The 25,242-nt window shown below is 39.1% G+C and overlaps 1 protein-coding gene across 1 annotated transcript in view; it reads left to right on the forward strand.

Annotated features, from left to right (window-relative positions):
* Positions 1-2,341: 2,341 nt before the first annotated feature.
* Positions 2,342-25,242, forward strand: part of Ltn1 (listerin E3 ubiquitin protein ligase 1) — a 45,235-nt gene continuing 22,334 nt past the window's right edge. The window contains exons 1-14 of the mRNA XM_048346351.1: positions 2,342-2,447; positions 6,088-6,291; positions 7,627-7,725; positions 8,809-9,039; positions 10,862-10,914; positions 12,060-12,240; positions 14,289-14,462; positions 15,459-15,649; positions 16,534-16,669; positions 17,593-18,402; positions 19,417-19,458; positions 21,961-22,150; positions 23,225-23,464; positions 24,148-24,301. Of these exons, the coding sequence (XP_048202308.1) occupies positions 2,406-2,447; positions 6,088-6,291; positions 7,627-7,725; positions 8,809-9,039; positions 10,862-10,914; positions 12,060-12,240; positions 14,289-14,462; positions 15,459-15,649; positions 16,534-16,669; positions 17,593-18,402; positions 19,417-19,458; positions 21,961-22,150; positions 23,225-23,464; positions 24,148-24,301 (2,747 nt within the window). The 5' untranslated portion in view covers positions 2,342-2,405. The remainder of the gene's footprint in view (positions 2,448-6,087; positions 6,292-7,626; positions 7,726-8,808; positions 9,040-10,861; positions 10,915-12,059; positions 12,241-14,288; positions 14,463-15,458; positions 15,650-16,533; positions 16,670-17,592; positions 18,403-19,416; positions 19,459-21,960; positions 22,151-23,224; positions 23,465-24,147; positions 24,302-25,242) is intronic.

Here is a 25,242-nt window from a genome sequence, read left to right on the forward strand (position 1 = left end):
GGGCCCAGGGAGGGAAGGTTACTGCTTGGTGGGCACTGCCCTGACAAGCCAAGCAGCTCCCAGCGTTTGCTCTAGGACTGTTATCCACAACTGGTACTCTCTAGGCCCCTGGGCTTTGCTACTACAGTAGGCCCCATGCATAGCCAACCATATGGCACACAGGTGAGGTGCTTGCCACTGGTCACGCATGCGCCCAACAACTGAGACAGGAGCTGGGAGCCCGGAGGACTTGCTGCTATACTGAAGATATGGAGTTCTGATATGCGGGCCCCTCCAGGTTCGGCATCTCACCCGAAGGCCAGATGCTTCCTCGTGCTGAGATGGGCTACTTTTTATTTTCCCCTCTGGCTGCTGCTTTTGGAAAAAGAAGCACTGATTCCATTGCAGTGAAGAGAATTAGGAAAATGGCTTTCCTGTGGCCCTGGCAGTGCCTTCAAGATTTAGCTGCCCAGATTTTATCCAGTTACTGACATGTAGCTTAATTTTTCCCCTAGGGATACTTGATGTTTCGATTCTAAACCTGTTCTTCTGTACCACTCAGTATAGAAAGAGAATTTCTATACAGAAAATATAGAAAGTAGCAGTGTCCGAGGCAATGTCACATTTTGGCCTTATGTTTTAATATTTTTGACACCCGTGTTTACTTTCCTCTTTTTCTTTTGGTGCCATCCTGTACTTGAACTCAGCCTGGGCGCTGACCCTGAGCTTTTTTGTGCTCAACGTTAGTGCTTTCCCACTTGAGCCACAGTTTTCACATATGGCTGGCTGGGAGTAGTTTATTAGAGATAAGTGTCTCATGGAGTTCCCCGTGCTGGTATACTTCAAACAGACATTTGTATCTCACTGTCCTGAGTAGCTAAGTATTACAAGCGTGAGCCACTGGTGCCTGGGTTTTGTTTTTTTAAACATAATACTGAATGGCTGGGAATGTGGCTTAGTGGCTGAGGGCTTGCCTAGCATGCAGGAGGCCCTGGGTTCGATTCTTCAGTACCATATAAACAAAAAAACAAATGAAATTATTTTAAAAACAACATAATACTGTATAAACATTCCCATGATATTATTCAACAATTTTAAAGACTATTTAGTTGTCTGAAGAGCACTACCTGGTTCTTTTAAGGGGTTCAGAAAGACTAAAGCTCAACTGCTGCTGGCCAAAGCAATTGATGCTGCCAGAGTAAAAGGCAGTTTACTGATTTCCTTTCGGGAATCCCAGTCTCTTCCTGTTGATGGAACCTAACAAGAAGCTAGTTGAATAAAGGAGAAATAATTTGCACTACTGTGCCTTCCCGGAGAATGAAAAGAAGGCTTGTACATAAGAGTTGGTCTCTAGCTTGATTTTGAGAAGCAAAATTACTAAACAAGTGGATCTGTCTATGTTGGTTAATCAGAGATAAGAGTCTCACCCAACTCTGAACCATGACCCCCAGATCTCTGCCTCCTGAATAGCTAGAATTGCAGGTGGGAGCCAGCAGTACTTGGTTCTATATTTGAAGTTCTAATAGATTCTGCCACATATAATCAGCCTTTTGGTATGGAAAGCAGGAGGAGGTCTAGAGGAGAATATTGAAATTCTGAGCAACACTCACATTTTCACAAGGGAGGAATCTTGCTCAGCGCTGAGGGCTCAAGAGCACCTCTATCCTAGCTACTCGGGGCGGAGATCTGAAGATCGTGGTTTGAAGCCAGCGCTGACAAGACCGTCTGAGAGACTCTTCTTATCTCCACTGTCAAAAAAACGAAGGGGAGCTGCGGCGAAAGTGGTGGAGCATCAGCCTTGACCAAAGAAAGCTCAGGCCCAGAGTGGCCTGGCACACACACACACACCACACACACGCACGCACGCACGCGCGCACACTCACACACCTCAAAACAAAACCCGAAGGGGAATCTTAGGAAGACACAGAATTTGACTTACTAGCCCCGAGTCTGTTTTTCTATCAAACACCTTAAGGTGATGCCGATGATCGCTATCATTTTAAAACTCGAACACTTTCCTACCTTTGCATTTTACTGCTACCTTTGTGTAAAACCAATTCTGTAGAGCAGCTCAATCGAATGTCCCAGAGGTTCAGCAGCGGACCACTTCAGTTTCCGGTAAAGCTTCCCCAGGCAGGATTTGGCGCCACGATCGAGGGCTTGGCTTTTTATTGGCTAGTCGTGACGCCAGTCACGGGGGAGGGATCGCAGTTGTGACATTTCCTGCGGTGAGTGGTCAGGGACGCAGCCAGGAGGCGGGAGCGGAAGTAGAGACCCAGGAGGGGGTGGTGAGGTGGGAGGCGGTAGGGGAGGGTTGGGGGGGGAAAGTTGTTACAATGACGCCCCTTCCGGTTCTAACCGGAAATAGTGGCCCGGCAGTGTCAACCACCGGGCTCAAGAGTGAGAGTACCACCGCCACCTCAACCATGGGCGGGAAGAATAAGCAGCGGACCAAGGGCAACCTGAGGGTGAGCGTTGAGGGGGCCTGGTCGGCCAGCGGGAGCTGAGGCGGGGGTTGTCTTCGACACTTAGGCCGCTGGCTTGTGTGTGTGGCGCGCAGCTGTGCCGAGGCGTGTGTGGAGTGACCTCCCCGTGCGTGTAGCTTCCCCGAGGATGGGGACTTGGTGAGGAGGTTATTAGAGGAAAGATGCTGCGTTGCCGCGGTGGCTGAGCTAACCCCCGGCGGAGCTCACGGAACTTCCATTAGGAAGCGGTTCGATGCCAGCGCTTACTGCAAAGGTTACCTGAGGCAAGCGGCGGCCCGAAGCTGGGAGCCGGGAGGCGTTGGGTGAGATGTTCCGGCGTCTCTGGGGTCTTGGCCTTCGTTCACTGGCGTCCTACGACCTTCGGGATGAAGGCCTCCGGCCCCCGATGGTCCACCTGGCTGATGACCTGCTGGTTGCCCCACCATCTCTGCTCTTGGCACACTGCAGTCACACTGACCCGTCTTCTCACCACGCCTTGCCAGGCTTCCAATCCCTCTTAGGTTAATGTGGCTTCCGATGTTGTACTAGACATTTTCCGCCGGGTCTGGCGAAGAACGCCCCGTTTATGACGATGATGATGATGTAGTTGTATACAGGGGTTACAATTCCATAAATCAGGTTATATATATACATATATATATATATGCCTTCTTGACAATGTCCCCCCAGCTTCTTGCTTTTTTTTTAAATTGTTTTTATTATACAGGGGGGTTACAACTACATAAGTCAAGTACTGAATACATTTCTTTTTTGACACCATTACCTACCACTTCCTTCTCTCCTTCCAGTTTTCTCCTCCTGTCCCCACTCACAAGTTGTGTAGTTCACTTTCAACATAGTGTCCAGTGCCAAGTACCACTGCTGTACTGCTATCATTTTGTTTTTAAATTGTAACCTTCCATTACTCTGTTCACCTTGCTTTTTTTTTTACCCCATTGCATTTATCATTTCTAATATACTGTGTAATTTACTGTCGTGTTTCTCTAGGAAGTATTTTGCAGGCAGGTGATTTTATCCTAATGGATTTTTTTTCTTTCTATGGTGCTGGAATTTAACTAAGCATAATCCAAGTATGCATGCTATTTTTTCCTGCTTCAGTTAATTCTTTTCAGTGTCATATTTTCCTAGTTTGTCAGTGTGTTTTGGAAGATACCATTAACAGTTATATTAGCTCCTTAAGCACTGCACTAAATGGTTTACTTGCATCCTTGTTTAACCCTTAATTTGTATTTAAAATTTTTCTCAACATTTTATTCTTGAAAACTCCTTAATATAAGCTGAAGTTGCAAGAATATTAATGACAATTCATATATTCTTTACTAAAAGAATTGGCTGCTAACATTTGGTCACCTTTACTTTTTTCTTTTTCGTGTGTGTGTGGGGAGGGGGAGCGCATGTGTTCATGCATGTGTTGGTCCTGGTACTTTTTTAATGCAGGGGCTGGGTACTGTCCTTGAGCACTGCTAGTCCTCTGCCACTTGAACTAGAGCTCCACTTCTGGCTTTTTTGCTGGTTAATTGAACAGTCTCACAGACTTTCCTGCCCAGGCTGGTTTTGAACTGCAATCCTCAGATCTCAGCCACAAGAGAGATCCACTCATGCTCAGCTGTCTAAAAATAAGGTTATCCTAAAGAGGATAAGCTAGGCCAAAGTATGTGGAAATTAATGTTATATACTCTTGAGAAATTCTGTCTAAAAGCTGTCATTAGAACTGTCATATTGTAGCAGGACACCGGTGGCTCATGCCTGTAATCCTAGCTACTCAGAAGGCTGAGATTTGATCATTGTGGTTCAAAGCCAACTGGGCAGGAAAGTCTGTGAACTCTTTTTTTTTTTTTTTTTTGCCAGTTCTGGGGCTTGGACTCTGGGCCTGAGCATTGTCCCTGGCTTCTTTTTGCTCAAGGCTAGCACTCTGCCACTTGAGCCACAGTGCCACTTCTGGCTGTTTTCTATGTATGTGGTGCTGGGGAATAGAACCCAGGGCTTCATGTATACGAGGCAAGCACTCTTGCCACTAGCCCATATTCCTAGCCTGTGAACTCTTTTTTTTTTTTTTTTGGCCAGTCCTGGGCCTTGGACTCAGGGCCTGAGCACCATCCCTGGCTTCTTCCCGCTCAAGGCTAGCACTCTGCCACCTGAGCCACAGCGCCCCTTCTGCTGTTTTCCATATATGTGGTGCTGGGGAATCAAACCGAGAGCTTCATGTGTAGGAGGCAAGCACTCTTGCCACTAGGCCATATTCCCAGCCCCAGCCTGTGAACTCTTATCTCCAATGAACCACCAGAAAATTGGAAGTGGTGCTGTGGCTCAAGTGGTAGAGTACTAACCTTGAGCTGAAGAACTCAGGGATACTACCCAGATGCAAGAGTTCAAACCCCACAACCTAGTTCAACCTACTAAAAACAAAACTAAATAACAACAACAAAAAAAACCTGTTAAACTGTGACTGTTTCAAAATATTTGTTGAATGATAGATAAATGAAAAGGTCAGACCCAACCAACTTATTAATTTTATATCATTACCCACTAAACTTATGTGTATAAATAGTTTAAATGAAAGTCAGATAAAAAATTTCCTAAAATGTGGAAACTTACCACACGTGATATACTTTGGTTCTTAACATCTCATTTCAATTCATAAAAACTTCTTTCATGAACCTTTATATTCATCTCATAAGTCATTAATGGCAATAGTGAGTTGTATGTACAGCTTTAGCACATTGCTCTAGTGTTTAGGAAACCAAGAAATGGACCCTACGATCATGTTTGACAGGTCCATGGTGATAGAAGTAGTGACACTTGGGAAATATTACAATAGATGAAATAGGTTAGGGATAAATGAGTAGTCAAAAGTTTGTTCCAGGCCTGGGGATATGGCCTAGTAGCTAGAGTGCTTGCCTCGTATACATGAGGCCCTAGGTTCGATTCCCCAGCACCACATATACAGAAAATGGCCAGAAGTGGCGCTGTGGCTCAAGTGGCAGAGTGCTAGCCTTGAGCAAGAAGAAGCCAGGGACAGTGCTCAGGCCCTGAGTCCAAGCCCCAGGACTGGCCAAAAAAAAAGTTTGTTCCAACCTTGAAAATAAAAATTTTTAAAATCAATGATAAAAAATTTTGTTCCAGGTACTGGGAATATGGCCTAGTGGTAAAGTGTTCACCTGGTATACATGAAGCCCTGGGTTCTATTCCTCAGCACCACATATATAGAAAAAAGCCGGAAGTGGTGCTGTGGCTCAAGTGGTAGAGTGCTAGCCTTAAGCAAAAAGAAGCCAAGGACAGTGCTCAGGCCCTGAGTCCATGCCCCAGGACTGGCAACAAAAACAACAACAAAAAAAAATTGTTCCAGTGCTGGGAATATGGCCTAGTGGTAGAGTGCTTGCCTCGTATACATGAAGCCCTGAGTTCGATTCCTCAGCACCACATATATAGAAAAACCCAGAAGGGGCCCTGAACTCAAGTGGTAGAGTGTTAGCCTTGAGCAAAAAGAAGCCAGGGACAGTGCTCAGGCCCCAGCACTGACCAAAATTTCTTTTTTTGTTTCATTATGAGCATTGTTAAGAAATTATAAAATTAAATTTTGAGCTCTTCTTGGATTCCGACTTATTTTCTCTTTTCTTGTCAGCCTTCAAACAGCGGCCGAGCTGCAGAACTCTTGGCCAAAGAACAGGGAACTGTGCCTGGATTTATTGGTTTTGGAACGTCTCACAGTGACCTGGGCTATGTTCCTGCTATTCAAGGAGCTGAAGAAATAGACAATCTCGTAGATTCTGATTTCAGAATGGTGCTGCGGAAACTTTCTAAGAAAGATGTTACAACAAAATTAAAGGCAAGTTTTTCTATCCATACAAATGATTAAGAATATCTTTTTTGTTAAAACAAATGCCATTAGCATGTTTGATGTAGAACAATAAGTTGTCATTAACTAGTTCTTTTACAGTTCTACTTGTTTCTGGCACATAGGTTTAAGTTAGGCTGGCTCTTATACTCTGAAGTTTTTGGAATTACTTGTAATTTTGACTAAGCATTTTTTCCCCAGTAGAGAATGTAATTTTATTTCTTTTTGGGATGTTTCTCTGTGTTGCATAGGTTAATCTGGAAGTTCTGGGCTCAGTGATCGTTCATTTGAGTCTCTGAGTAGTTCAGAGTAGAGATATATGTCAGTCTACCTAGTCCAGCATTAAAGTTGTGTGTGTATGTGCAGGGAATATGGCTTAGCGGTACAGTGCTCGTCTTGCATGCATGAAGCCCTGGGTTCAATTCCTTGGCACCACATAAACAGAAAAAGCCAGAAGTGGCACTGTGGTTCAAATGGTAGAGTGCTAGCCTTGAGCAAAAAGAAGCCAGGGATAGTGCCCAGGCCCTGAGTCCAAGCCCCAAGGCTAGCAAAAAAAAATAATAATAATAAATTGTGTGTGTGTGTGTGTGTGTGTGTGTGAGTGTGTGAGAGTGTGTGTGTGTTGGTCCTGAGGCTTGAACTCAGGGCCTTGGGAGCTGTTCCTGAGCATTTTTTGTTGGTGGTGGTGGCTGTGGGCTTGACAACATGGCCTATGTGCTGACCCTGAGCTTTTTTGTTCAAGGCCACTTCTCTACCACAGCACCACTTCTGGTCTTCTGATGGTTTATTGGGAGATGAGAGTCTCATGGACTTTCCTGCCTGGGCTGGCTTCAAACCATAATCCTTAGATCTCAGCTTCCTGAGTAGCTAGGATTACAAGTGTGTGCAACTGCTGCCTAGCTCCCTGAGCATTTTTGCTCAATACTAGCACTCTAGTACTTGAGCCACAGCTCTACTCCACTGTTTTGAGTGATTAGTTGGAGATGAGCCTTACCACTTTCTCGTTGCTGGCTGAATAATGATCCTCAGATCTCAGTCTCCTGAGAAGTTAAGATTACAGGCATGAGCCAGTGGCATCTGGTTCAATACTATTAATTTATACATATCTTTGTTGCTGATATGTGTATGTATTTAATTTAAAAAATAAAGTTGAAAAGTTTCTACTATAGTGGACTGTGAAATCATTATATTTTTTTCTAAATATCACAGAAAGAAATAATGTATTCTTTTATTATATAAAATAGACTCAGCTTCCAAAACATAAGAAAATTAAGCATGTGCAAATATGATTGCTGTTATTTATGAATGATGTTAATAATTTTTCAGGCAATGCAGGAATTTGGAACCATGTGTTCAGATAGAGACACAGAAATTGTGAAAGGAGTCCTTCCCTATTGGCCAAGAATTTTCTGCAAAATTTCACTTGTAAGTATTAAGACTTTCACTATGTTATTTCTATTGTGAACTTTTTGGTTACAATCTTAGAGATTGTCAAGTTTAGGTTATGAAGTGTTATGTCAGCATTGTTATAAACATTGGACCATGTTGGGTTGTGAAGAATGTACGTATAGAATCTGTATTTTCAGAAACTAAGTTTTGCTGGGCATGATGATACACATTCGGGAGGCTGAGAAAAGTGAATCATGAGTTTGAGGCCAGCTTGGATTACACAGTGTGACTCTGCCTTAAAAATAAGAGCTAGTGAGCCCCTGGCTCTCACCTGTAATTCTGGCTACTCAGAAGATTGAAATCTGGAAATTGTGCTTCAAAACCATTCTGAGCAGAGGTTCATGTGAGACTCCTATCTTCATTTAGCCACCAGAAAGCTGGAAGTGCAGCTGTTATTCAAGTGGTAAAGCACTAGTCTTGAGGAAAAAGAAATCTCAGGGATAGTGCCCAGCACCAAAATAACAACACCAAAAAAACCCAACAAAAAACTCCCAAAGGTAGACCTTTATTAAAGAAATCATTGCTTTTCAGGCATAAGGAATTTGGGGAGTTATTTTATTCCCTTATTTGTTTGTCGTAGAAGAGAATTAGTTTCTTGTAATTGATTAAAGTCTAGATTTGAACCTATCTTGAATACAGTCTCTGGCAAAGGTGAAAAAGGGAAAGTTATTTCACCCAATATCTGATTTTTTTCTTATTTAAAAAGATTGATATTATAAAGGTGAAATACAAAGGGGTTACAGTTGCATGTCAGGTAATGAGTACATTTCTTTTTAGACAATGTCACTCCCTTTCCTTGCTCTCTCCCAGTACTGATTTGAAAAAAGGAAATGAACCCCTTCAAATGAATATTCTTCAATATTTTGAAACAATTTTTGGTGCTTGAGATTGAACTCAGGGCCTTATTGCATGCAAAACAGGTCCACTGAACTCTATCCACAATGCCATAAAAATTGATTTTAATACAGCTCTGTATGCAGGCGAATTCTTGTTAATGAGTCATTAGAGTTTTCCTAGAAATGTTGATATTTGTTTTTAAGCCATATTATATTTTCACAGGATCATGACCGCCGTGTTCGAGAAGCCACACAGCAAGCTTTTGAAAAACTTATCCTTAAAGTAAAGAAGCACTTGGCTCCCTATTTAAAAAGCTTAATGGGCTATTGGCTCATGGCTCAGTGTGATACATATGCGCCAGCGGCACTTGCGGCAAAAGAAGCCTTTGAAGCTGCTTTTCCTCCCAGCAAACAACCCGAAGCCATAGCATTTTGTAAAGATGAAATTGCAACTGTAAGTTTTGGGAATCACTATGTATCTATATTTCCTTAACTGCTTCAGGGGACGTGAGGCATGTTCAATGATATCTATCTGATTTTGTAGGTGTGTCAGGAAAAAGTAATTTGTTCTGTACTTTACTGGGTACCTCAATCAACACACAATGACTTCTGTGACCTCAAAAGGGTTAGGGATTTCTCTGTATCTGCTAGGTGTCCTCTAATTTCACTCACTTCTAACAGTACCTGCAGGAAGTTCTAGAAGCCACAAGTTGTGGACTCATTGCCCACATCTGCTTCCACTTCCACTGCAAACTAAGTTCCAAGTCCTGGCCTTTGTGACTTCTGACTGCTTACATATTAGGGTTCTCAGATTCTCTCTTCAGGTTCAATTGATTTGCTAGAATATCTCACAGAACTCCAAGAAATGCTATCCTTACATTTATAATTTATTATGATAAAGAATATAATGTTGGTGTGTGTGTGTGTGTGTGTGTGTGTGTGTGTGTGTGTGTGTTGGTACTGTATCTTGAACTTAAGAGACTCACTTGAATTTAAAGATTTCACTTGGCTTTTTTCTTTCAAGACTCATGCTTTATTACTGGAAACAATCTCCACTTGTAACTTTTTTTTTTATGTGTGCCTATCCTGGGGCTTGAACCACTGGAGCCCGAGCTTCACTTTGGCTTTTTTGGTTTTTAATTGGAGATGCGTATCTTACAGATTTTCCTGCGTGGGCTGGAGTTAAACTGTAATCCTCAATCCTTTTGTTTAGCTAGATTATGGGCTTGAGTACCTTGCTCCTACTACATACTTTTGAGTGTCATATGCAAAGGAGAGATTCAGGCTGTATGTTAAATTGAAAAACTATTTTTATCACGTTAAAATGTATTAAGGAGCTACTTTGTATGGCCTCCTCCCTTCCAAAGTAGTATTAATGGGATAAGCCTCAGGAATTTTTTTTTGTTGTTGTTGTTGTTGGTTGTGGGGCTTGAACTAGGGTTGGACACTGTCCCTGAGCTTTTTTGCTGAAGGCTGGTGCTCTACCACTTTGAGCCACAGTGCCACTTCCAGTCTTATGGTGGTTAAAAGGGCTTACTGGAAGGTGTCTTTCCTTCCAGGTTAGTTATAAGGCTTCCCAGCTACTTCCTCCAACTAGGCCTTAGTTCTTTTTTTTTTCTACCTCACAATAATACCAAAATATTATGGGCCCATCAAGTGAGCAATCCTTTCATTAGATTAAAGCTCTTATGATCTAAAGATGTCTCTTAATTGCTCTCTATGGACTTACACCAAAGTGTACTTTATTAATACCCTAAGCAGTTATCAGTCTAGTCAAGTTGATAAGATGTACTCTTTTTGGTAGAGTTCTACAAGTTTTCACTATTGTTACTATGGATAAACTTGTTACTACTAATAATGTTGCACTCATGAAGTAAGCAGACTTATACAACCTAAAAAAAAAAAGAATACCTTTTTTAATGGGGAAGAACCTGTATGTGCTCTTCTAGGGGTGGAGAGACTCAAAAAGAAGGAGAAGGAAAAGTCTGATTGTTCTCTGAGATGTACTAATTGATTATCCCACTGCACTGCTGTTGCAAGAGAAATAAAGAAAGTAGTGGTCAAAGTTGAGTAGTGGAAACACTTTTTGAATGAGAATTAGTGGTGTGAGGAGGAAATACATGTTCTGCTGCTCCAGTGGCAACAACCAACTTTAGGGATTGATAGGGAACATAATAATATTACTGCTGTATTTTGCCACTAGGTAAGATGAAGTTTATGGAGAGTTTTTTAAATGGATTTTACTTAATTGTAGCTGTTCACCATTGATTCTGTAGGTCCTGCAGGATCATCTTCTAAAAGAAACACCTGATACACTCAGTGACCCACAGTAAGTTGAATTTCTATAAATTATGTTAGGATTTGTTTCAGTCATGTATAACCAGTTGTAATGTCAATTTTCATGTAGTGATTTCTTCTCTCTCTCTCTCTCTCTCTCTCTTTTGGTCATGGGGTCTTGAATCAGGGCCTAGGAGCTGTCTCTGAGATTTTTCGCTCAAGGCTTGTAAGTTCTACCACTTTGAGCCACAGTACCACTTCCAGTTTTCTGGTGAACAATTAAAGATAAGAATCTCAGCGACTTTCCTGTTTGGGCTGGCTTTGAACTCTGACCCACAAATCTTAGCCTCCTGAGAAGTTAGGAATGCAGGCATGAGCCACTGGGGCCTGGCTCATGTAGTGATTTCTTGTAGACATTTCAACTTCCAGTGCTACAGGTACTCTATTAAGTGCTTCTTGATGCAAATTACCTTGCCATTTTACTTGAATTATCTGGGAACTACTCATTCAGTTCTATGAGAAGGGTAATTTTAGATTTCCCTACATATTTAGATTTTTGCATTCGTAATAGGAACTATTTTGAATTTTACTTGAAAATATTTTTGATTTGCATTGAAGGAGTCGCAGAATGTTTTATTTATTCTTGTTGAGAATTGATGATGCTGGGCGCTGATGGTTCATGCCTATGATCCTAGCTACTCAGGAGGTTGAGATCTGAGATTGGGATTCAAAGCCAGCCTGGGTAGGAAAGTCTCTGAGACTCTTATCTCCAATTAACCAGAAGTGGCACTGTGGCTCAAAGTGGTAGAGTACTAGCCTGGAACAAAGAGCTTAGAGAACAGCACTCAGGCCCTTAGTTCCAGCCCCATGACTGACAAAAAAAAAGAATCCATGGGGGATAGATATATCGAGATACCTTGATATTTATTCCTAGAATCACCTTAACACATGGCACTGAGGGAAATACTCTTGTTCACTTATTTCAAGCTTTGACCTTGGTCTACTATCATCTTATTTTAGTACTAGATATGTGATTAAAATTCTGTGCAGTTTACATTTTGAGGAAGATTGGCAGAAGGGAGTAAAAGGCAGAAATAAAGTAACTGTGGTAGACAGTGACAGAAATTAAAAGCAGAAGTGCAAATATGTGGTTTGGCTTGTTTGAAATTCTAACATTTATCCACTTTTCAAACCAAGAACTGTTCCAGAAGAAGAACGGGAAGCTAAATTCTACCGAGTTGTAACTTGTTCTTTATTGGCATTGAAGAAATTGCTTTGCCTCATACCTGATAATGAGCTTGATTCTCTGGAGGAGCGATTTAAATCTCTGTTGTCACAGAATAAGTTTTGGAAGTATGGAAAACACAATATACCTCAGGTATCTGAATCCTTTTCATTTTAAGACACTTAATTCATTTTTCCCTCTTAATCTTACTAAATTCCATTTGTATTTTATCTCAATGTTCAGTATTTAAAATGATCACTTCTTACTAGGTTGTTTTGCTTTTTGCTACTGGAGATGGAATCACATTATATATACATTATATATCCAAAGTGCACACTCTACCCTTGAAACTATATCCCCTGCTTCAGTTTTTCTAAAGCTTGGGCCTTAGGTTCAGAGTTGAATTATCATATTTCTTCATTTATGCTACCTTGAAATTGTTAGTATATACAAGGTTTTTCTCATTTAATGCATTCATTTTTTTCACTTTTGTTATTTTCCTTCCTCTACTTCATTGTGGTTTTTATGTATGTTGTTTATTTGTATAAGAAGTTCTCACTTCATAGTAGTTATGTTACATAATGTCAGCCTAAACATTGAATTAGCAGTTGCTGAAGCATTGTTCCTAGGGAATATTCAAAAATTAGGCTCCCATGAACTTCTGGTCATAATATTTCTTGTGAACTTTGTTTCCATTTAAATTGGTTCATCAATATTGAATTAATAGCTGAAAGCACTGGAACTCATGCTTCAAGTAGGATTATCTAACACAAGATAGACGTTTTGTCTGTTTTAAAGAAAAACCTTTGTTGTAGTGGTTGTTGTTTTGGTGGTGCTGGGTTCCTGTGTGTTCTAAGCAATTGTTCTTTTAACTGAGCTATACCGCCCCCAGCCTTTAATATAGTTCTTCTATAAGATGCCTCATAGTCTTCTTGTACTTTGCCACAATAAGCCATACTGCATTGGAAGGAGATTTAACCTGAAAATTGCTAAAGAAAAGCAAAAGAACTTCAAACAATGTGGTAGATTGTTCATAATATGTGAAATGAAATAAGAAAACAGAATACTGCCTGGTTTGAGCTGAGTTAGAACAGTGGGTTTTCTAAATTCTTTTGGTAAATGGAGCTTCAACTTACAATTTGGCACAGAAAACACATCCTACCCATAATACTGTCCTTAAGCTATAAATTGAACTTTAATTTTTAATTAATTAATTAATTAATTTTTTATTTATTTATTTTTATTTTGGCCATTCCTGGGGCTTGGACTCAGGGCCTGAGCACTGTCCCTGGCTTCTTTTTGCTCAAGGCTAGCACTCTGCCACTTGAGCCACAGTGCCACTTCTGGCCATTTTCTGTATATGTGGTGCTGGGGAATTGAACCCAGGGCCTCATGTATACGAGGCAAGCACTCTTGCCACTAGGCCATATCCCCAGCCCTAATTAATTAATTTTTAGTTTAAGAATTACAGCTTATTCTTTTTCAGGTCTGCTATGTTATTTCTAGGATCCCTTTCCCTGCAGATTTCTTTATATGTCTGTTTCTTTAAACATAAGTATTGTTTTTTTTGGAGTGTGTGACTGATAATTCTATTATATAACAGCCATAATGATGAAGTTTCTTTTTTTTTTTTCTGCTGATTATTGTTCCGTGTGTGTTTGGCTCTGCTAGAGCCCCAAATGAAGGGGCCTGCTATGAAAAGGACTTGAAAGTTTGTTTCAAGTAAGACAAAGTTAAATTCTTCTTGCTTTCATTTTTTCATTGGTAATACCAAGTATCTTTTCATGTATTTGATACCTATAAGAAGATTTTTTTTAAGTATTTCATAGTACTTTTAGTTTTATTAATGAAAAAATGTAACTCTCTCACTAGGGTATATATCTTCACTGTCATAAATACACACACACACACATACACACAGTTTTTTTTTTCTTTTGGTTGGTCATGGGACTTCAACTCCTAGGCCTGGCACTGTCCCTGAGCTCTTCTACTTAAGGCTAACAGTTTGAGCCACAGTGCCACTCCTTATTTTCTGGTGTTTACTTGGAGGTAGGTGTTTTACAGTCTTGCCCAGGCTGGCTTTTAACTGTGATCCTCAGCTCTCAGCCTTCTGAGTAGATAGGCATAAGCCACCGTCACCTGGCATAAATACATATTTTTTAAAATATTACATTTTTTAAATGTTACATTTCTTTCTTTAGATTCGATCAGCGTATTTTGAGTTAGTTTCTGCTTTGTGCCAGCGCATCCCAAAGTTGATGAATGAGGAAGCTTCTAAAGTGAGCCCATCTGTTCTCCTTAGCATTGATGACAGTGACCCCATTGTCTGCCCAGCTCTCTGGGAAGCTGTTCTCTACACACTTACAACTATTGAGGTATGTAAGAGAGGCACACTTAATTCATTGAAGAGTACTTGTCTTCATAATTCTAGAACTCTTGGACAAAATGTGAGAGACCATTAGACTATCTACTGCAAAAATGCTTTTCAAATTTAGTTTACCTCTTAAACTGATTATGAAATGGCATAAAGTTTTACTTCCTATTTGGTCAATATTAATTACTCTTGTATGTTATAACATTCTAGACAAAATATCTAACTCTTATATTTAAGGTAAAATATAACTTGTGTTCTTAAAAAATTACCTTTTAAGTTTTCTGGGCGTGCGTGTGTGTGTGTGTGTGTGTGTGTGTGTGTGTGTGTGTGTGTGTCTGGTACTGGAATTTGAACTCTGGGCTCTGTGCTTGCTAAGTACAATATCACTTGAGCCACGTCCACATCTCATTTTTCTTTGGTTTATTTATTTATTTATTTATTTTTTGGCCAGTCCTGGGCCTTGGACTCAGGGCCTGAGCACTGTCCCTGGCTTCTTCCTACTCAAGGCTAGCACTCTGCCACCTGAGCCACAGCGCCCCTTCTGGCCGTTTTCCATATATGTGGTGCTGGGGAATTGAACCGAGAGCTTCATGTATAGGAGGCAAGCACTCTTGCCACTAGGCCATATTCCCAGCCCCTTTATTTTTTTTAATGGAAGAATCTTTCACTTTTTCCCCATGGCTATCTTTGAACTTTGGTTCTCCCATCTCTGTGTCTTGACTAACGGGTACATAGCATGAGTTGCCATATCCAGCTTCTGTTAGGTTAAATAATTATTTCTACCCAACCTTATCCTATCAACATATGGCATATATAGTTTCATATGTTTAGCACATGGGTAACATTTATAACTTAACAGTTTTATTGACAGTTTTTTTAGTTTCTTTAGAAAAAATACTGGATTTTTGTTTTTTGAGAGCCAGTGTGTGTTCTTTCTAAATTGGGGAAAGTATGTTTTATAATCTTTAATCACTGTTTTTATCTTTTCTTTGGATAGGACTGTTGGCTTCATGTAAATGCAAAAAAAAGTGTTTTTCCCAAACTCTCAATTGTGGTTCGTGAAGGTGGTCGAGGCCTAGCTACTGTCATATATCCTTACCTTTTGCCATTTATCAGCAAACTCCCTCAGTCCATCACAGATCCAAAGCTGGATTTCTTTAAAAATTTCCTCACCTCTCTAGTTGCAGGGTAAGCAATTTGAATTGTGTTTATTTAAAGACACTTTTCCCTGTTTTCGTTCTAATTATTGTCTTATTTGAATTGCTTCCAAATTGTATTGTTTGTTAAACACTTAATATTTTCAGAGACGTTTCTTTCTTTTTTTCTTTGAGTATTGTCATAGTTACTGTGGTAGTACATAGCAACAACCTAGAAATGGGGTTAAGTTCCTATGTGGAGATAGGAATCATAGCCCATCTTTCAAATGAACTTTGACTTTTGTATACCAATGCAGATAATGAGCCAGTAAAGTTCATCAAGAGTTCCTTCAAGTTGAATGTGTGGGTTTTTTTGTTTTTGTTTTTTTTTGCCAGTCCCAGGGCTTGAACTCAGCGGTTGGTCCCTGAGCTTCTTTTGCTCAAGGCTAGCACTCTAACACTTGATCCACAGTACCATTTCCAGCTTTTTCTTTTTATGTGATACTGAGGAATTGAACCCAGGGCTTCATGCATGCTAGGCAAATCACTCTACCACTAAGCTACATTCTCAGCCCATATATAGCTGTTTTAACATTTAAAAAATTACTTCACTGCATATATTGAGCTTAATAAAAACTAATTTTGCTAATGATTACTTAAACTATGCCATGATCTCTTTCCAGCCTACTTTTTATATTTGCATATGGGTAGACTTATTAACAAAAAGTGAATCTTACCTTTTATCAACATGGTTTTGAAAATGCTTTTTTTCTTTTTATCTATCTTTACATTTCTGTTCTCATTGGCTGTATGTAATTTACTTGTTAGTGTTTAAGAATTTTTAAAGAAGTTATCCTTTGGTTTGTCAGTGTCTTTATTTTGGTGATTCTGAGTTCATTTTCTTCATGAGAGTAATACACAGTCATTATTTTATAGGCTGTCAACAGAGAGAATGAAAACAAGCTGTTCAGAATGCTCAGCAGTAATAACTGCTTTTTTTGAATGCTTACGTTTTATAATGCAACAAAACTTAGGTGAGGAAGAGATGGAAAAGATGCTCGTCAATGACCAGGTACTTAGGATGGGAAAGTTATCTGGGCCTTTGCATACTGACTGTGAAGAATCAAGCTCATTGTGTCTTGTTGCTATTTGTGATAGCCTTCCATGTAAAGATTTTGTTTTTTATAATTTCAAATTAAATAATGCCATCACTTGCTAGGGTATGTACTAGGATAACCTGAAGGCTACTCATTAATCTCATCAAAAATATCTAAGTCTCTGGAATTAAAAAGGTAGTATAAAATGAAAGATACTGTTGGAAACATTAGCATTAAGCTTAAGTTATGCAACAAACATCCTATCTAAAAGGCTTCTGTACATTTATCCTTTTTTGAACATGTGGGTTTTAGCTTTGTAGGCTTGTGGGCTGGCTGGCTTTTACCCTTTTCTTTCCCCTCTTCTTGCTGGTACGCAGGAGCTGCGAGCTATTCCCTTAGTTTTTTCACTCAAGGCTGAAGTCACTGTTGCATGTCTGGCTTTTTGCTGGTTAATTGGAGATAATAATCTCATAGACTTTCCTGCTAGGATTATAAGCATAAGCCACTAGCGCCAGGTTTAGGGTTTCTTATAATCTGAAGTTAATATAAATATAGAAGCCCATATTTCAGAGTTAATTTACTATTGTAAATTCAAGGGGAAAAAAGTTCTCATTTCTTGATCATTGTCTTAGATGTGCTTTTTCAGTAAGACAGAAAAAGAACCAAAAGTAAGTCTGACCATGAATTATAGCCCATAATAACGTTAAAAACAAGTAATTCTGGTGGAACGTAATAAAATCATTAAACTGGTTGTATGACAAAGTGGTCTTTGAGTTAACTTTTTTCACAGTTCTAGGGGAAAAGTTAGGTTTTTCAATTATCAAATATGAAATTTATTATTATTTTGTTTCTCTTGAGAACTGACTTAAAAAAAACAACTTTTTGTGTTCTCTTTCAGTTGATTCCTTTTATTGATAAAGTTCTCAAAGACCCAGGATTGCAACATGAGCCACTATATAACCATCTAGCTGAAATGTTAACTTCCTGGGAAGCTAAAGCAGACATGGAGAAAGATGGTAAAACGTCTTACAACCTGGAGAATGTACTCCTGAATTTCTGGGAAAGACTGTCAGAGATCTGTGTCAAGAAAGTCAATGAGCCAGAAGCGGATGTTAATAGCATTTTGAGTGTATCTAACCTCTTGCAGGTTCTTCAGAAGCCAAAGAGCTCACTGAAATCGAATAAGAAAAAAAATGGTAAGGTTAGATTTGCCGATGAGATTGCTGAAGTTATTCAGGAGAATGAAAAATGTACATCTTCCGAAGGAGAGAACCGTGAAGGTTCTGAGTTAGTGACTGACTCTTGTCTTACTTATAATTCTTCAGACATCTTGTCTCCTTTAAGGACGAAACCTTTGGAAGACTTGGTCTGTAAACTTGCAGAACTGAGTATTAATTACGTAAATGAACACAAGTCAGAACAACATCTACAGTTCCTTTCTACTCTACTTGACTCCTTCTCTTCAAGCCACCTTTTTAAAGTGCTCCTTGGTGATGACAACGGGAATATTACCAAAGCCAAACCCTATGAAATAACCAAACTTGCACAAAAGAATCCTGCAGTGCAGTTTCTGTACCGTAAGGTAATAGGTTGGCTTAGTGAAGGTCCAAGGAAGGATGTCAGTTACCTGGTGGACATTTTGTATAGTGCCCTCCGTTGCTGTGACAGTGATATGGAAAGAAAGGTGGTCTTGGATGATATAACCAAGGTATTACTATTATTTAACTTTAAAAATTATTTAAATGATAGGCGATACTATTAAGTATGCATGAGGGTTATTTTTGGATTCTTAACTATGAACATAAATTTAATGGCAACAGTATCTTCTTGTGAGACTTCTGAGTAGATGTTCATCAATTCCAATATGTTAAAGGGTTGCAAGAACCAGTGACTCATGCTTGTAATCCTAGCTACCCAGGAGGCTAAGATCTGAGGATCATAGTTAACTCCCCAAAAGCCAGAATTGAGCTGTGGCTCAAGTGGTAGAGTGCTAGGTTGAGGACAAAAGCTCAGGGACAACTCCCAGGTATTGAGTTCAGGCCCGAGGACCAATGTACAAAAAAGCCACAAAAGTTTGGTAATAAAAAGAGAAGTTTTGAAGTCATACGTGTGTGTGTGTGTGTGTGTGTGTGTGTGTGTGTGTGTGTGTGTTGTTTGTTGGTCCTGGAGAGCTTGAACTCAAGGATTAGGCACTATGTTTGAGTTTTTTGCTCAAGGCTAGTGCTCTACCACTGGAGTCACAACTCTTTTTCTTAGCTTTTTAGTAGTTAATTGGAGGTAAGAGTCTTGTTGAGCACTGGTGGCTTGGTATGTAATCATAGCTACTCAGGAGGCTGATGTCTGAGTATCATGGTTCAAAGCCAACCCAGTAATAAAGTCCGTAAGACTCTCATCTCCAATTAACCATCAGTGTACCCCAAGTAGAACCAGTGGCTCAAAGAAGTAAAGTGTTATAAAGCACCTTGAGCACTACCACCACCACCACCAACAAAAAGAGTCTCACAGCCTGACCTGTCTGTCTTCAAACCATGATCCTCAGATCTTAGCCTCCTGAGTAGCAAGGATTATAGACATGAGCCACCAGTACCCTCCAGTCCATATATTTTAAGGTTTGGCTAGCTAAAACTTAGTTTTCTATTGTTCATAAAGTTTATTTGCTCTTTGAATTTTAAAGTTTTGTTCTTCATTCTACCAGACTGGTTCTAACTTCTTTTTCTTTTAGGAGGACCTGGAATGGAATTCTCTACTTCAGGTTATTGAAAAGGTATCATAGGGTTTTCTTTTTTGTATTTATGAGTATAGAAAAATGAAAACCACAGTCATGTTTGCACACTTACTTGGTCAGGTGTGTTTGAAAATTTGTTATTGTAACTTCTTCCCCTAATTTGCAAATCCATTCATCTTTGCCTTTGTATAGTATTGTTTTTCTACTTAGAGATATCAGGGAAAACCAAATAGGCTCTCGATAATCCATTGTCTCTTTTCTGTCATATAATACAGGAAACGTTAAACATTTTAGTAAGTACAGATTTTCACTCTTATTAATTTTTACTTTTGTGGAAATTACTTGAATAGTTTGGACCTTGACTAGAACACATACAGTTTTCCTAATCCTCGAAAATTTTGTAGGAAAATTCAAATATTCCAACTTTTGAATTACTTGATACTTGACTGAATAAGAAAATTTAAAGTAATAAAAAAATCAATGAATATAAATAATTTAGAAAATTTTAAAGTGATTTAAGTATTCCTTCCTAATGTCATAGAAAAATAACATTTTCAACTATAGAAATATTATGCTTACTTACAGTTTTTACTGTCTTGAAAAACATTTTTTCTTGCTCTTCAGTTTTAAATAGATATCTATTTTGAATTTGTAAATTTGTTCTATTGTTTTAAAAACTTAGATTTTTATCTGTTTTTTTTTTTATTCCTTGATGCTAGAAAATCCATGGCCTTTTATAAATGCTAGGCAAGAGTTCTATTACTGAATTTTACCCTATTTCCATCCTAACCATTTCTGAATGTGTAGCTCAGTGATACATATGTTCACATCCTTATACACCTATTTCCTCCATAGTTTTTTACTCTTGAAAAATTGAAACTGTAGTCTATGCTGTAGCTACAGCATAATTAGTATATATGAAGTTGAGGGTTCACTTCCCTCCAGTCCCCCAAAAAAGAAAACACCTTAAGACTATAAAACTATGTCTATTAAACAGTAGCTTTCCCTTTTCTTTGATAGTCTATTTTTACAAAATAAGTGCATAATGTTAATGTTTTATTATTCAGTATGAGAAATATAATTTGTCAGGCACACCATTGCATGAATTTACGAAGCTTATCCAGTGCCCTTCTTCCCACATTATCAGACAGCGCCTTGAAAAACAGGGCTTGGGAGGGCAGTAATTTGATGAGCTGATATATTTATTTCATATGCAGGTCATATTCTCGAGGTAGTACAGGTACTCATGTCTGTTTAAAAGAGTTTCTTTTTCTGTGCTGAGTTTTAAAGTTGCTAGGTATTTGCTTCCTGTGCTCTATAACTTAGTAGCTGTTCTGTCTCCTCATAGCCACGCTTACATTCAGCAAATATGTTTGTGCACTGAGAAGTTGATCTGACATGAGAGACATTCAAAAACTTTTCTTCACTAGGGTTCTACAGAACAGATTTGTTTCATTTGGTAAACTGCTTTAGGAAATCCAGTGTTCTATTCTTCTAAACTCTAAAAGTAATTTTTCAGTGTTTATGGGACCTACCTCTATGAGCAAAGCTCTAAAGTCCATTTATTTAAAACCAAACTAGAAAGCCAGAATTTTGAAACTAGAAAAAGAACTTGAGGGTTTCTGAGTGTTAATCTTTTTAGTTTACAACTGAAGAAATAGTTTTAGTTTGGTTAAGAGATTTGTCCAAGGTCACACAGCTGTTTAATTGTAAAGAGTGGCCTAACATATAAGCTGTAGTTACTTATACCTTTTTAAAGTGAAAAGATAAGCACTTTTTCAGGCATTACCCAATCCGTACTTGGATTTTTTTTTTCCAGATTGCTTTGAAATGAACAAGTTGCAAATTCCTTTCTTCTCAGCCTTAAAAGCAAAAGAAGCTCTGGAAACATGGATCAACATGCTTTTGGGGGTTGATTTATAAGTTTTCCTTCCTGCCCCACTCAATGAAAATAAATAAGTTGCTGTCAGATACCCGGCCCTTGTAACTCTGTTTCACAGTATTTGGGATAAGTCCAATAAGTTCCATCATTCATATCGAAATAATTAACCTTTGCCATATATCAATTGTTCTTTAATTTTAGAAAAATTAATGAACAAAATGTAATATATACAGCACTTAACAATAAATCTTCAAAGTTCATTCTCCTTATCTGAAGTGCTGATAGCACCTATGGAAGTTTAAGACAGTCTTTGCTTTCAAGGAATTTACAGTCTCATTGGCAAGACAAGATACACACAGATGAAACATTTCTATGTTTATACAATTCAGTAAGTGCTTTAGAAACGGAGAAAAGCAGTGATCATTGTGGGCTAGACTTCATAAAGCAGGTGGGATCTGTAATGATTTTTGCGTAATTCAGCCCTAACTTGCCCGATTATTGAAGAGGGAGAATATTTAAGATGTTAGTTTTCCTAGAATATCAGAATGAAGAGTAGCGGGGGATCATTTTGGGGTAGGGCCACATGATGAGGGTAATAATGGTGCCAGTGATGCTTTTTGATTTTGCTTCTAATATTTATTTTAATTTTATGGTTTCAGGCATGCTCTAGTTCACATAAACATGCTTTAGTAATTCCTTGGTTAAAAGGCAATATCCTTGGAGAGAAATTGGCTACCTTGGCAGATTGTCTTTGTAACAAGGATGTGGTATCTACAGCATCATCTGAATCTTACTTCTCAATTCAGTGGACTCTTCTAAGCCTGGTATTATCTCAACGTGTTAAAAATGGTAGGGATAATATGATGTTTGTTTTCTTGGAGATTATAACTTTTTCACCTTTGGAGGAATTCCTTGTTGCTCAGTGTGCATATTACTGGTTGAGAATAATGACTTTATTCAAATATTAAGATATTGTAAGATTCTATCATATGTCATAACTTGGAAGATACTAAAAGTTTTGGTTATAAATTCTTAATTTCATAGACCATTGCTGGGTTTCCTTAGTTTAAAGCTGCTTTTTTTTGTTTTTTTTTGCCAGTGCTAGGGCTTGAACTCAGGGCCTGAGTACTCTCCTTGGCTTCTTTTTGCTCAAGGCTAGCTAGCAGTCTACCACTTGAGCCACAGCGCCACTTTCGGCTTATTCTATATATGTGGTGCTGAGGAACTGAACCCAGGGCTTCATCTATACGAGGCAAGTACTCTACCACTAGGCCATATTCCCAGCCCCTTAAAACTGTCTTTTTATTCTAGAGGTTTCAGAGCACAGACTGATTTATTAATAGAAATTTTAGGGCTGGGAATATGGCTTAGTGATGGGTTGCTTGCCTAGCATGTATGAAAGCTTTGGGTTCAATTCCTCAGTACTACAGAAACAGAAAAAGCCCGGAGTGGTGCTGTGGCCCAAATGGTAGAGTGCTAGCCTTGAGCACAGAGAAGCTCCGGGGCAAGAGCCCAGGCCTTAAGGTCAAGCCCCAGGACGGACAAAAAAATAAATAAAAATAAAAAATTATTTTGTCAGACACATATGTACCTTAAAACAAACTGACAGATCCGGGGCTGGGGATATGGCCTAGTGGCAAGAGAGCTTGACTCGTATACATGAGGCCCTGGGTTCGATTCCCCAGCACCACATATACAGAAAACAGCCAGAAGTGGCGCTGTGGCTCAAGTGGCAAAGTGCTAGCCTTGAGCAAAAGGAAGCCAGGGACAGTGCTCAGGCCCTGAGTCCAAGGCCCAGGACTGGCCAAAAAAAAAAAAAAAACAAACAAAAAACAAACAAACTGACAGATCCACATGATTACTAACCCAGAGCCTTTGAAAATACCATATTAATTATTTTTGTATGTTTGGATTTTTTTCTAGATTACTTGATTGGAGAAGTATATATTGAAAGAATTATTGTTAAACTTCATGAAACTTTATCCAAAACAAAGGAGTTGTCAGAAGCTGAAAATAATGACTCAGCAGTATCTTTTATCTGTGATGTGGCCTATAACTATTTCAGTTCAGCAAAAGGATGCTTGCTAATACCATCATCTGAAGATTTATTATTAACTCTCTTTCAGTTATGTGCTGAGAACAAAGAGAAAACACACTTGCCAGGTAAGAACCTACTGCTCAAATGTTTTGTTGGGAGTCTTCAGCTCTGATCTTCATAGTGAGTGCCCAGGCTTTATTGATTGCAACATAATGTGTTTGAAAGTTTAAACATTTTCAGTAAGTAGCTACAGTCTTTTGTACTTCCACTATCAGAACCCAAATTAAAGATGTATAATTACTTGATGTAAGGGAAATCTTAGCTCCTCCTCAGGGTAGCTCTGACAATTTGCTTAGTTTTTGTTTCCTCTATTTTTTTACTCATAAGGCAGGATAATATCTATCTCATCCCTTATTGTAGTGACATCACTGTGTTTTAGTGCATAGCAAGATGAGATTGTTGTGTAAGGACCAAGCCCGATTTGTTGTTTCAGACTTATTAATGAAAAGAACCTAAAACGTATTAATGGAGAACCCTAACCCTTTTATAATACTATTTTCTCTATTTAGATAAGGTAATTCTATTGTATCTCCAAAGGGAAAACTTTTGAAGTTCAGAACAGAAAAAAGCTTACCATTTCACTTTCATATGATACGAGCTAGCTTGTATTATTATTGCATGTTTGGGACAATACCTTCATTTCCCAATTAAAAATTAAAAAATCTATCTTCAGTGAGTTTTGAGACATTCTATACCATTAGAATTAATTCTGAGAGGTTACAAATTGCTGTTGCCATTTTGATTTTAGATTTTCTAGTCTGTAAACTGAAATGTACGTGGCTCACTGGTGTAGATGTGTTGGTCCATCATATTGGCAGTACGTATAAACAGAGTACCTTTCTATGTTTGTCTGCTCTGTGGCTGAAGAACCAAGTTCAGTCTTCATCTGTGGATAATACAAGGTACCATTTTATGCTAACTTATAGTATCTGTTATAAATCATGGTTCTTAAGATTCCATGCTGGGTATGGTGCAAGCCTGTAATCCTAGCACTTAGGTACCTGAGCAGGAAAACTTCAAGTTCATGTCCTTTTTGGGCTACACAGCTAGACTCTCTCTAAATCTGTGATTAGTTTTAGTGCCTATTAAAAATGCCTTATTATGGCAGAGGACCCCGCTGAGGTAAGGACGTCCGATCACTTGGGAAGGAGAGCGGGAGAGAGTAGGGAGAGTATCGTCGGAGTAAGAAATTATGGGACAAGGTAGCAGCCGCATACTGTACGTGCAGGCCCTCAAAGGGATGCTTCATGCCCGGGGAATGAAAGTTGGCCAAAGTCAGTTAGAACGTTTCTTTCACTTTATTGAAGAAGCATGCCCCTGGTTCCTGGAGGAAGGAACCATTAACTTAGAAACTTGGCAGAAAATTGGAAAAAAGATTCAGGAACATTATGACACAAATGGCCCTGAGAAAACCCCAGTGGATGCTATTACTCTATGGAATCTGGTCCGAGATTGTTTGGATCCTAGACATGAACAGATTAGATTCAATCAGTCGATCAGAGAAACTGAACAGGGACCTGATGAGCATCATGGCCCAGCCCCAGGAGCTTATGCAGCTGTCCGGGAAGAGCTAAGAAAATTAATAAAATCTGAACCCACTGGGCTAGTTAATAAGGAAGACCCAGATGGCTCAGACACTGAGGTAAAAATGCCTTATTATGTAAAAGATCTACTAGATCTATAGGCTTGAAGTGAAGATCCAAACAAACACAGTTTTCCCTACACATTTTGTTAATGATCATTCAACTTTCAGAAAACCATTTGTTTTACCTGATGGTCATCTTTCTAACTTGTTGTGAATGATACAATGGTAGCACAGAGTCCGGTATGCCTTGTTAACTAC

The sequence above is a fragment of the Perognathus longimembris genome, chromosome 5 (genome assembly GCF_023159225.1).
Source record: "Perognathus longimembris pacificus isolate PPM17 chromosome 5, ASM2315922v1, whole genome shotgun sequence".
Taxonomy (NCBI): Eukaryota; Metazoa; Chordata; class Mammalia; order Rodentia; family Heteromyidae; genus Perognathus; species Perognathus longimembris.